This window comes from Dermacentor albipictus, chromosome 10 (assembly GCF_038994185.2).
Source record: "Dermacentor albipictus isolate Rhodes 1998 colony chromosome 10, USDA_Dalb.pri_finalv2, whole genome shotgun sequence".
In the NCBI taxonomy this organism is placed as follows: Eukaryota; Metazoa; Arthropoda; class Arachnida; order Ixodida; family Ixodidae; genus Dermacentor; species Dermacentor albipictus.
Genome location: NC_091830.1, coordinates 72572610 through 72584549, shown reverse-complemented (window position 1 = coordinate 72584549; position 11940 = coordinate 72572610). Strand labels below are relative to the sequence as shown.

At 46.0% G+C, this 11940-nt stretch overlaps 1 protein-coding gene across 2 annotated transcripts in view; it reads right to left on the bottom strand.

The window, feature by feature from the left end:
* Positions 1-238: 238 nt before the first annotated feature.
* The window catches only part of LOC135899959 (uncharacterized), a 147241-nt gene continuing 135539 nt past the window's right edge, over positions 239-11940 (bottom strand). For both annotated transcript variants that reach the window (XM_070527302.1, XM_070527306.1), the window contains one exon: positions 239-323. In XM_070527302.1, coding sequence (XP_070383403.1) covers positions 298-323 — 26 coding nt within the window. In that variant the 3' untranslated portion in view covers positions 239-297. The remainder of the gene's footprint in view (positions 324-11940) is intronic.

Sequence of the window (11940 nt, the reverse complement as noted above, 5' to 3'; positions counted from 1 at the left end):
TGGGCGAATCGGGTGCCCCATCGAGGGTCGACGTCCATTTCGGCGTTACTAATTGTGCGAACGTTGTGACACCCTAGGTATGTGCCAATGCGCTGCTCTTGCCACTCAGCAGCAGTCGTCTGGTGAACGCAAGAAGTCTTCTTCTACAAAAAAATAATGATGTACCAGCCTACTAGCCAAAACACACAAATGGCAACCAAGTAATCCAAGATATATGCACAAGAAAAGCAGACTTACAATTCACGGCAAAAGCTTCGTAGATCATGAAAGCCAAAATTAACACATGCGCCACAGATGTCATTTGAATTTTGTCGGTGATTTAGCTGGAAATAAGAGGTTTCAGGTATGTTATTTACTTCAAAAACTTCTCAAAAACCAAAGTTATGACATGATGAATTATCTGCAATACATTAGCAACGTAGCAATTCTGTGAAAAATAGTGATCAAAAAATGTTCATTATGTCAGATGTCATCTAACGACACTACCGAAAAGTGTGATGCTCCATCATACTACGGCACAAAAGAAACGAATCTGCACACTCTACAGCGTATCTACACCAATACGTGTTCTCCTGGGATTTGTTATGTCTTGTCTCTCTACGAATTTACAAAGGTAATGTGGTAATCATTCTAGAATCGCTGAAACTCCGTAGTATCTCTGGCACCCTGGCTGCAGCTTCGTTGCAATAACTCCCCTACAAGCGGCAGCAGTCGACGCGGAGCTCTTTGTTGTGGATAGGGGGCTAGTAATGTATTGTACTTAAATTTACATACCAGTAATATCGCCTTCGCCCGCCCATCCTGAAAAATTGGTCAAGAGTAGGCGCCTGCTAAAACATGAGCAGTGCCGAAGTTGTCGGTTCGAGCAGATAACCAGTGACCTGTGTAGTCTGCTTGGCAAGACAGCCATCAGATATCATGAGTGTCAAGACAGATGCCAAGCAGTCATGCCCTCATTTTAGGCAATTTATCAGTAAAGACGCCGGTATCTTTCTGTCTCGCTTCTTTTCTCACGTATTCAATAAGCATTATATTCTCACCTCATGCATTATCAGAATAAATATTTTCCGAAGAATTTCGCAGTCTGGTTATCCAGCAGTTCTTGTGATTCTTGAAAGCGTTACAAACAAGCGTGTTGCTCGAAGTGAAAATTCCCTATGTGACCTCAGCATGGGTGTGGACAACGAATACAAGTGGTCGAAGACTTTCATCACTATAGTATGACGGTGACGGCATCGTGACAGTTTCGTTGTTACTCTGGCAAAGAAGCGCTGCATTTTCAATTACTTGGTGGTACACTGTCGCACAGCTGTTTCTTAGGGATATCTGCTGCAAGGAAATGCCGACAAAATCAGCATGCCTCAGCTATGGAAAATTATTACGCTACCCCTTGCGATACACGGAAATGACAATAGGAAGCCACTGGCAAAACGGAAACTATCGTTTGCGTAAGTCATTTCAACTGTGCTTCATGATGTGACACACGCCAGTAGTCTAGAAAAAAAAAAGCCTGAGAGGAACATGCCTGGGCTGTGGCGCTACAATCACGTCCATGAGTCCCTCGTGTTTACGCACTCCATAGAAACGCAGGAACGATCTTGGCATATCAGTAAAGACAAACACAGTGGCGGCTTAACAATAACTATCCATGCCACTGCCCTGAGAGTCAGAGGACCAATGCTTCTATTGAATACTTGAGTTTCTCTCTAACGAAAAGGCTGAAAACGAAGCGACGCATAAAGCTGCCTACTGTAACATGCCTGAGATTAGGCAAATAATTTTTCGCGTTTTCAAATTTACGGCTTCATGCGCAGCAGGTCATGGCTTCAGCAAATACGCCACACTTTACGTTTCTTGATTGCAATGCTGCACTTACGAGTTACCTAATGGAATGCACATATTTATTCAATTCTTTAAACTGTAGTAGAGTAGATTCGGAGAACAAATGAGGCTATATATTTTTGAAGAATTTTCTCATTTCCAGGAACAAAATAAAACAAAATCAATGTACAGACTTGTGCATGGCGAATTGCACTGCATGAGGTCTATTTACTATGTAGAGCCATTAACATAATAATGCCATATAAAATTCCCTGTCTGTTGAAAAGAAAATATTTCTTTAATGTCCTCTTCAGGACGTGCAAAAAGCACACTCCAAACAGAGCTCAAAAAAACACATGCTCAATCATTTCTAGATTTGGTCATAAGAAATTGTGGTGACCGCTTTTCAGTCATCATTGTCTAAACTTGTAAAAAGCTAGCATGTAATTTCTAAACAGACATTTCTCACCCCTCGACACATCGGTATGTTCTTCACCCGTTTCAGCTCGTTTTATTGTTACGACAAAGAAATCAGGCCGGTACACTGTATTGGGAAATCAAAATAACATAAAGCATTTCACAACTTTTATCGGGGCTCTATGCTTAAATATTTTGGGGAAAATCATACGATCATAATATATTCTTGACATCACTTGCTTAATGTAAGCTCGTCTTTGCCCTTTGATGATGACTGGAGTTTATTGGCGCAAGGGCGAGAAGTAGCCAAAGAGCGCCAAAGCTAAAATAATAGATGGCCATTGGTAAATGAATAACGAATAGCTGGACGTGGTGGAAACACGGATGTATAAAGGCTTAAAATATTCGTAATACAGCACGTAAATAAATTCATAAAACGAGAGAATGGCACATATGAGATAAGCTACGGAGAAACGGTGTACTATGAAGCGGTGATGTTCTAAAATATGTCGCTGAAAGTAGCGCTACTGCCTCACCAAGACCCTTAAGCATAAGGGTCCAAAGGCATGTGCCACACAGGTCGCTACTATCACAGCATTAGTCTTTTGTGAAAGCATGTGGTAAGAATATTGTCGGGTTATAACGCGTAATACTTTCGACATCTTGTTAGGAACTTTGATACTGATTTCTGATCAAACATTGGTTTTTGTCCAAGAAACATTACCGGATAAAGGGGAACGTGGCATCGGTATGCTACAGGAAAGTTTTTTTTTTCGTTTGGCTTCTGCTTGTCGACACCCTAACAAGGCATGGAGAACGGTCAGCCTGTCACCACAGCTACAACCAAAGGTAGGTTCACTACCAGTCAACAAGGAAGAATGAGTACCGTATGCGTGTCCTAGTCTCAGTCGACAGAACATGAGCTCCGTATGTGGCGCTTTTGTCAGCGAAGGCCAATTTTGTATGTTTGGCTTAATTAATTGAACTTAATTAGAGGTTACGTGGTCCCAGATGGGCTGCCGAAAGTTTGTCAGTGTTCTGCGCAAAAAGGCTTCAAGTCTTTAGAAGGGATAGCTATGGCAGTGTTACAGGCTCTAGGTGTTATGAATGTAGCTTGCTCGTCTGCAGGTACATTGCCCAAAATTCCTCTGTGGCCTGGCACTGAACATACTACGACATGTTGGTTAGATGTATACATATTGCATATTGCACAAACATGAGCAGAGGAGATTGAATACTGGGTCTTTATGTTTCCGTAAAGGCACTAAAGCTTTTACAACGCTTAGAGAGTGTGCATATATGGCAGGTCATTGTAGTTTTAATGCATTTATGTGTTTTACAGCCGAGAGTAACGCATAAGCCTCTCCCGTAAAGATGTTCCTTTCTGCGTGCATAATATTTCATTGCGAGAAAGATGCCCCAACAGCCGCTCACGTTACGCCATTAGGTGACTTTGGTGCGTCGGTATAACTCTTGGACATGAATACTTTGACTGCAGTTCCAGAAGGTGCATTTGGATGTGCATCTCTGGAGCATGCTTCGAAACTTCGACAAAGGACGTGTTGCATTTTATCAGTTGCAACTACCACGCTGGCAACAACCTTGTCGGAGCCGTCAGTGCATGCACATGTAGTGGGACGCTCATTTCCTCGCTCAGCTTCCTCACGTGTAGTGAGAAAAGTTTTTTTATTAAAAGTCGGTTTTCAAATACTGTGGCACATGCGAAATCATTAACGGTTTTACAAGAAGGGATTTCTGGATTAGATTGAACATTGATAAAATTTGTGATGCTTATATATGTACTTTGCAGGTGGAGTGACCACTCATTGGATTCTCCATATAAACTCTGTATAGGACTTGTTCTAAAGGCGCCTGTGTCCAAGCGAATACGTTAATAGTGAGCGGGATCCAATGTGTTCATTGCAATTCGCCCGGCAGTTTGGTACACCGGGGAACCATAGTCCAGACGTTACCGTATGAAGCTCATGTTCAGCCTCATTAGGCAGCCCCTGCCACGACCCCATGTAGTGTGTGCAAGAATTTCAGGAATGTTCATTGCTTTAAACATTTGGCTTTCACATGCTGTATATGTGGAATGAATGTAAGTTTAATGTCAAGTATAGCACCAAGAAGTTTGTACTATGTGTTCTTGGACAAGCGTTCATCATGTAGCCGGAGATTGGGCTCTTGGACGAGGTTCGTCTTCTTCGTAAGGACGATGCAGGAGTTGTTTTGGGTATTTCTCTTAAAGCCGCTCTGATTTGCCGAGGTAGAGAGTTTGTTCAGCCCGAACTGAATGTGTCGCTCGCAGAATGCGATGTTACATGCTTTAAAACCAATCCCATTTCAGAGCCGTAGACAAACTTCTGTGCTCTCTCTCGACTGCGGCGGAGGGCAACGGCGTCACTACTGGTGCAGCTAATCGAACACCTCATTGAGCAGAATGCCTTTGCACTCCAATCTATGACGTCATGTTACCTGCACCAACTGCCATAGAATCTAAAGAGTTGCTACCGAGTAGTCGACAGTGATTGTGACATCACCGCTTTCATTACGCTAGGCTCGTGAATGGAAATTTTGTACCAAGTAGCGTGACGTCTTCGATCGAAGTGAGCTTTGTGCTATCTAGATGGTGTTGGCTAATCACGCACCACATTGTTTTTTTGTTGCGCAAAATTATGGGGTAGATGGATGGACGGGCGGACGCATGGACGGGTGGACGGACCAATTGGCTGGTTGCATCCAGCTTCGCTGTACAAGAATGGCCCGAACTGACACTGCCTCAAGGACCGTCCGAAGGGCGACGTGTCGGGAAGCTACCGATTTGTCGTCTACTGTTGCTAAACCACCGGAGACATTCGCCTAGTCATGGTCTTTTCGAAAGATGGTGTAATGTCGAAGAAAATTATTATTCGTACGTTTTAGATGTGTCTCTTCAATACACAGGAACGTTATGTTATGTTTGTGTAGGGGGTTATCTAATAATGTCGAGGTTATTGATGAGTCTTCCAACATTTCTTTGTAGTATTTTTGTCTACATAACAACGAAAATGTTTGTGCTGTATGGTTAAGAGACGAACTGTCTCTCACGGACCTTTTGAGGCGCCGTGACGCGAAATTTGTCTTCTTTGGAGCGATTCGGAGGCGCTGAACACGCGCTTTTTTAAGCGCTGTGTTTGACGTGAAGCCCTCATCTAGGGAGACGCGACCTTTGAGGCCACCATCTAGGAGGTCGATCGCCCCTTCTGCTGGCGTGGTGGAGCAGCGCTAGCTGCGGCCGCCAATGGGGTGTATGGCGTCGCTAGCGGCTCACTCCGTGTGGGCGGGACAGTCATGCCTTCTTGAATGAGACATCTCTTTTACTTCGATAGTGACAATTTCTTTTTTTTCCTTTATCCATGACGTGCACGACCGCGAGTATACGGCGTGCTTTGCATCACAGTTCACGCAGTGTGGAGCGATTTACCAAGTTTCAGAGGCATGGTCACTGGCGCTATATTTAGCACATGTCTATCGACCTCGGTAGTTCCGGGAACTGTGGCTGAAACGCTAGCATTTCAAGCATCGAGGAGGGTTTTTACGCATGGTCTGACACGTAGCTTTAGACAGCCTGCCTGGATTGTATCCTGCAGTACGCTTGAACCAAGGGTATTAGACGCTTAGTTTTGATCTCCTTACCGTCGCACCTTAGCATAATTCGCTCAACACTTAACCCATTTTGCTCGCTCCAGCCTCCCAACAGTTCAGATTCTGTCAACATCATTAGGTCATCATCTGAGACGGCTCTACGGCTGGTGTTCATATTTCGGTGCAGGGACATTGACACTCGGATTTCCCAGAATGACACTAGGTTAGCAAGCTTTTCGTGTTGTTTTGCATCGCAGAGTTGAAAAAGGAGGTCTCTCCTAGCCATCTTCGAGGCTTTGTAACCTGCGCCAAGAGCTTCGGTGCGACCTTTCGACACGAGGAAAGATTAAGTCATTCTCGTGGTCTTGCTAGGTTTGTCAAAATGAATGACTTAGATTCAGGTGAAGTTCATTATTCTGTTGCAAAAAATTGAAAGACATCTTCGGTGCACCCTCGCTTGTCAGGGCGATCAGTGAGAGGGGGGTAAGCCTGCAATTAGTGATATGGAGCTTTCGGCAGTGGTCCGCCCATGATGGTGCACGGCAAGCAACGTGATGGTTTTTGCCTAAACAAGGCCTGCCAACACAAGCTGTATACAAACGCTATAGCCGATGCTGTTATAACGAAGGTTGGATACAAGATTAACCGGTGCTCATTGGAAAAAATTGAAGTAAGGTGAAGCAAGGAAAAGACAGGAAAGATGGAAAGTGAGATAAAGACGAACGTTAGAGGAGAGAGAGACAGGAAAAGGCCACTACCGATTTCCCCCCAGGGGGTGGTGAAGTTAACAGTCCGGAGGGCCCCTCCGGACTGTAGGCAGTACTCACGGCTCACGTAGGCATTACTGTAGGTAATGCATACGTGAAGCCGAGACCAAAGGGACGTAAATGTCCACACACCCGCCTTTGGCCCAGCCCTCAGGATCCCCTTTTCCGCGGGCACGGCTAAGCTATGAACGGTGGTTAGACCCAGGAAGGCCGAACATTCATGTGCTTGAGTACGTCGTGTCGGAACAAACCGAACGCCCACTAACACAGACAACCCTGTGGGGGTCGTCATCATCACCCTGGTTGGGCCCACTGCAGGGCAAACCGCTCGCCCATACTTCTCCAACTACCCCGGTCATGTAGTAATTGTGGCCATGTTGTCCCTGCAAACTTCTTAATTTCATCCTCCTACCTAACTTCTGCCGCCCCATGCTACGCTACCTTCTCTTGAAATCTAGTCCGTTACCCTTAATGACCATCGGATATCTCACTCCTCATTACAGATCCTGCTCATGCCCATTTCGTTTCCTTGATTTCAACTAAGATATCATTAACTCGCGTGGTTCCCTTACCCAATGTGATCTTTTCTTATCTTTTAACGTTACACCCATCATTCTTCTTGCCATAGCTCGTTGTGTCGTCCTCAATTTAAGTAGAACCCTTTTCGTAAATTACCTTTAAGCGAACCCTTTTCACCTGTGGGAGTATTTGCCCGTTTATACTCGCTGAAGAAAGGAGAAACCCGGGCAATATGCTGGCAAAACACTCTTCGCCAACAACGCTTTGGAAAAGGTTCTGAATATTTCGAATAGGCATGAAGCCTTTAAGTAGCTCTCGAGCAAATAAATATGAAAAACATGTGGTAATTGCGAACAATCCTAAGCAGATCATTGCGGATGTTGGATGCTTAATAAATTGGATGCTGCAATAAACACAGAAAAACATGATATATTCATTCTATATTTGTTCCAGCACTGTGGAGCACTGTCAACGCATACAATAATTTACTACAAAAGAACAAATTTCTTACTCTAGCACGTGCGAAGAAAGATAAATATTTGTCATTTGATCACACATGTAACTAATTCCCTGGTGCGATCGGCGACTGTCTCTTTAAGTCGTTTAGCCGTGCCTGTCTTGCATGTTTTACGAATTGGGGCCTCGTGGCAGCCAACACTTTGTGCCACTTTGTTTGACTTCCCCTCTTTCTGGACCATCCCAAAGTGTGCAGTGCTTTCATGGTAGCATTAAACGCTATATCGGAGCTGGCGACATCATACCAGATTAGTGACTGGCCCAATGCGAACGCTCTTTCTTCACCGGAATACAAATACAATCGCCGTTTTAGCATAAGCCACATCGCGTAAACATTTGTACATAAACATATGATTTTTAACCTTTGGTCCCTCGCGACGATCTTCTGCATGTCACTCTAGAGAACTGAACACTCTACACGTCCTATACTTCAGCCGGATGGCGGAAATAATAACCATGTTGTCACCATCGTGTGATTATCGTTACTGTCGTCGTTGTGCTGCAGCTGGCGTCACACATGCTTTCGTATGTCACGCGCACATACAATTGCTCAATTTGCGCAAAACAGCTTAAGACGGCTCGTAATACTTTTGGAAACACCAAACAACGCTTGACAGCCAGTTAGTTTAAAAAATGATCTCCTTATCAAGGACTCCCACAGTACGTCGGATCTGTATAGTACCTTTTTCATAACAGTGCGCATGGCACTACATAGTACTTTATGTAGCATGTAGCACACTACATAGCACTACCTTACACTTGGCAGCAGCCAAGTGTAAGGTAGAACTTTTTTGAGGCGACGACATAGGTTAGCGCTCAATATGGACACTTGGTCTCCAGTATCAATTAATGCCGTCAACGGAACACCATCTACGTCTACTTCAATTAAGTTCTTGTTAGTCAAGGGCGTCAACAAACCATTTGGACAGGACGAATGTGACGCAGCACTACCCCCAGGAGCTGCATGGCCTAGTTTTCTGTCCGTCGGCTTGGCGAGGAAAGGCGGCGAGGTTGGGGCAACGGGGAGCGACGGCGGTGAGGCAAGCCAATGGCGATCGCACGGAGGAGCGGTTGTCATGGGCATGAGAAGTAGGGTACACACGGCGAGGTGAATAACAGCGAGCGTCGGCATATGGGCAAGGAGCAGAGAATGAGCTCCAGTACGGTGGCATCCAAGTGGTGCGGCAGTGGCGGGCTACATGAACAACGCGGGGGCAGCGGAAGCAGATCGGTTTGTTTTCTGGGGTTCGTCCTTCAGCGGGATTTCGTGGTCTGGGAGCAAACGGTCATTACAGGTTGTGGACGTGGGAATAGTTGCCGAATCGGGTCGGGAGACAGAGCAGGCGTTAGGGATGCCAAGGTTTGCAATTTCTTTCCGCACAACTGCTTCAATGACGGAAATAGTGGGCGCCGCTTGGTCAAGGTACCGTCAAGGGGTCGTGGATGAAGCGGGGCCGGACTCACCACTTCAATCTCAAAGTGAACGATAGCTGTGAAGTTCTCTTGAAAAAATTCACGGTTGGTTAGCGCTATCCTCGCTGGTTCTCTGAAGGGCGTTGCCACCTTGGCAGGCCATTCCTAACAGCTCTTCCATGGCCAGGAAAATCTCGACTGGCCAGTGCTGACAGACGCTGGGCCGGAAGAGAACGGCTGGCGAGCAAGAAGATGGCTTTACTCTCTGCAATCCCTGCGCACTTGGAGTGCCTTCAACTATCTCACAACTGGCACAGAAGAGTCGATCCAGGCAACGCAATACCACTCAGCGTGCAAACGCCCGGAATCAGCTGTTAACCCACCAGGCTTCCTTTCAAAATTTCAATGCAAGTCACTCAACTGGGAAACCCAAAATTTTGCCCCAATATCTCGTGCCGCCAAAGCGAGCGTTCACGTTCCTCTTGAGTTCGACCAAACCCGACCGTCGCGCAGCACAAGAGGTTTACGCGGAACTTACCCGAAGGCTCTCAATCACCAATACTCGAACATATCTTAAGCAGCCTAACTTCACGAACAGCCTGTTCTTATCTTAACGCAGTGGCGTACTTATCTCACGTACTGCTGCGGCTGAACAGTCTGGCCAACACCACAGGTGCGTAATCACAATCGCGCTAGCTCTGTGGTCCCTATTCCGACCGCGTACTTGCGTCACACACAAAGTTTTCATCACGCTTACTCACACTACTTCCTTTAATCCACACAGGACACGTTTCTTAAACGAACAACCAAACTTGCGTAACTTACGCAACACAGAGGAACCTTTGAACAAATGTGTCTTCTAACGACTAGTTCCACGCACGTGCACTAGAGAAGTCAGAATACGGCTGCCCTCAACACACACGAGCAACCCAGTCATAAACATTCTGCTTCCTTCCGTCCGCACAGGACAAGCGCTAAAGGAACTAAGAACGCTTCTCAGTGCACATCATGCACTCACAAAAAAATCTACGCGCTTAACCTTAGAAAACGAAGACACACATAAAAAAAGGTTAACTAATATATCCGCGCGGTACGATAGGCCTCTCAACGATAACCTTGCCCTTCAGGTTACTCACACACCCACAAAAATAGAAAGCCTATCTACTCATTACTGAACCATCGCGAAACTAATGTTTTACCTAAATCTCATCTTTCAAATCTCGGAGCTTCTCGAACGAAAACATAAATAAAGCTCATACCTCACAAATTGAAATAAATTCTAGCCTCAAATCGCTAAATTTTCACATGCTAAAAAAACACCACGTTTCACTTCTGCGGAGGCTCTCTTGGCCTCCCGTTCCAAATGTTTATGGCTGACTTACCCTTTTTAGCCGTAACCGAGGTGGTCGCAGTTCGAAAGCTATTCTGGCTACCCCGGAACAACAAAAGGGCTGACTCAGTATCAGGTCCTCCAAGACGTTGCAGTCTCCTACCAATTTATGCCCTGGCGCCCCGCTTTCATCACGATCTCGACTGATCGCGTCACGACTCTCTACCATCTGGTCTCGTCTTGCCACCTTGCGCTCCTTCGAACTACACGCTGAACTTCGAAAAGAACGACGTACCGACACGGAAGGTAACTGACCCATACCATTTGTCCGCGTCCGTGCAGAACATGCTTCTCGGTCTCTTTTCGACCGGTGGCTCGAACGTGCTTGATGCCTACATGTCGTCAACGACGACCGCACCTTTCTTCTCCTCGCGCCCTGCCCTTTTGGGTCTCTCGCCGTCTTTGGCTGTGCTACAAGTGTCACCGTCTTTCGGTCTTTATCGCGCTTCTCTTTACAGCGCTTTCTCTTTGAAGTCTTTTCATGCCGTCCTCTAGCGCCTCGTGCTGGCCGGTACACACCTCGACAGCCCTGATCGGTCTTTTATCCGTACAGTCTGAATGATCCTTAACTAAATCATCCCTCTCTTGGCTAACCAGACTGGCGGTGAGCTGCACCGATCCCTCAACAATGCAGTTGTTTTCTCTTGAGCTATGCAGCTCGCAATCCTGAGAGCTGCCCTCAACTGCATCGTCCAGCTGGCACTGCACTTCGGCATGCAGATCTGACTCTACATGAGTGCTCGCGTCTGTCGCGTCAGGAGTACTCTACTTCAATAGCAACCTCGTTAACTTTACATGCGACGCACACGCGTGGTAACTGTGCCAATTTGTTCGCAGCTGGCCTAGCTGTCTCTACAGTCCTCTGTTGGCACAGCACCTCGTCGCTCTCACTCTGGCCTTTAACGGCCTCTGCTGCCACTAAGGCATCGTTAACTGCTAGCACTTCGAGTTCACTAAAGAACGTGCTGCTAATCACGCAGGTGCTACTACTTTTCTAGGCTTTCGACTGAAATATGCTATCGACTTCCTCCCACTTTCGCTGCGTCCAGTCTACAGATTTCTCAAGCCGCTGTTGACTTCGCTCGATTTCCTGCTCCAAACCTTGAATATCCTTGTTCAATGCGGCAACGTACTGCCTCGTTACTTCTGTTAGGTCTTTCTCCAGCGAAATGCTTTTCAGTTCCTGCCTAGCTTCTTCCTGTTGTAGTCTAAATTCTTCCTGTTGTAGTCTAAATTCTTCCCGTTATTGCCTAATTATTTCCTGTTCTCGTTTTCTGCTTAGAATTCGATTACCAATGTGTTCTATGAATTTCAAATCATTGTTACTTGCGAGAATGGTTTTACGAATTTCTCATTCCGTCAAATCCTCCTCTACGTCTACCTCGACCTTCTCACACAACCACAACAGGTCAGCTCTCGTCAAACACATCAGCATCATGGTCGCTACTTTAAGCTTTGGCTCTGCTGTCA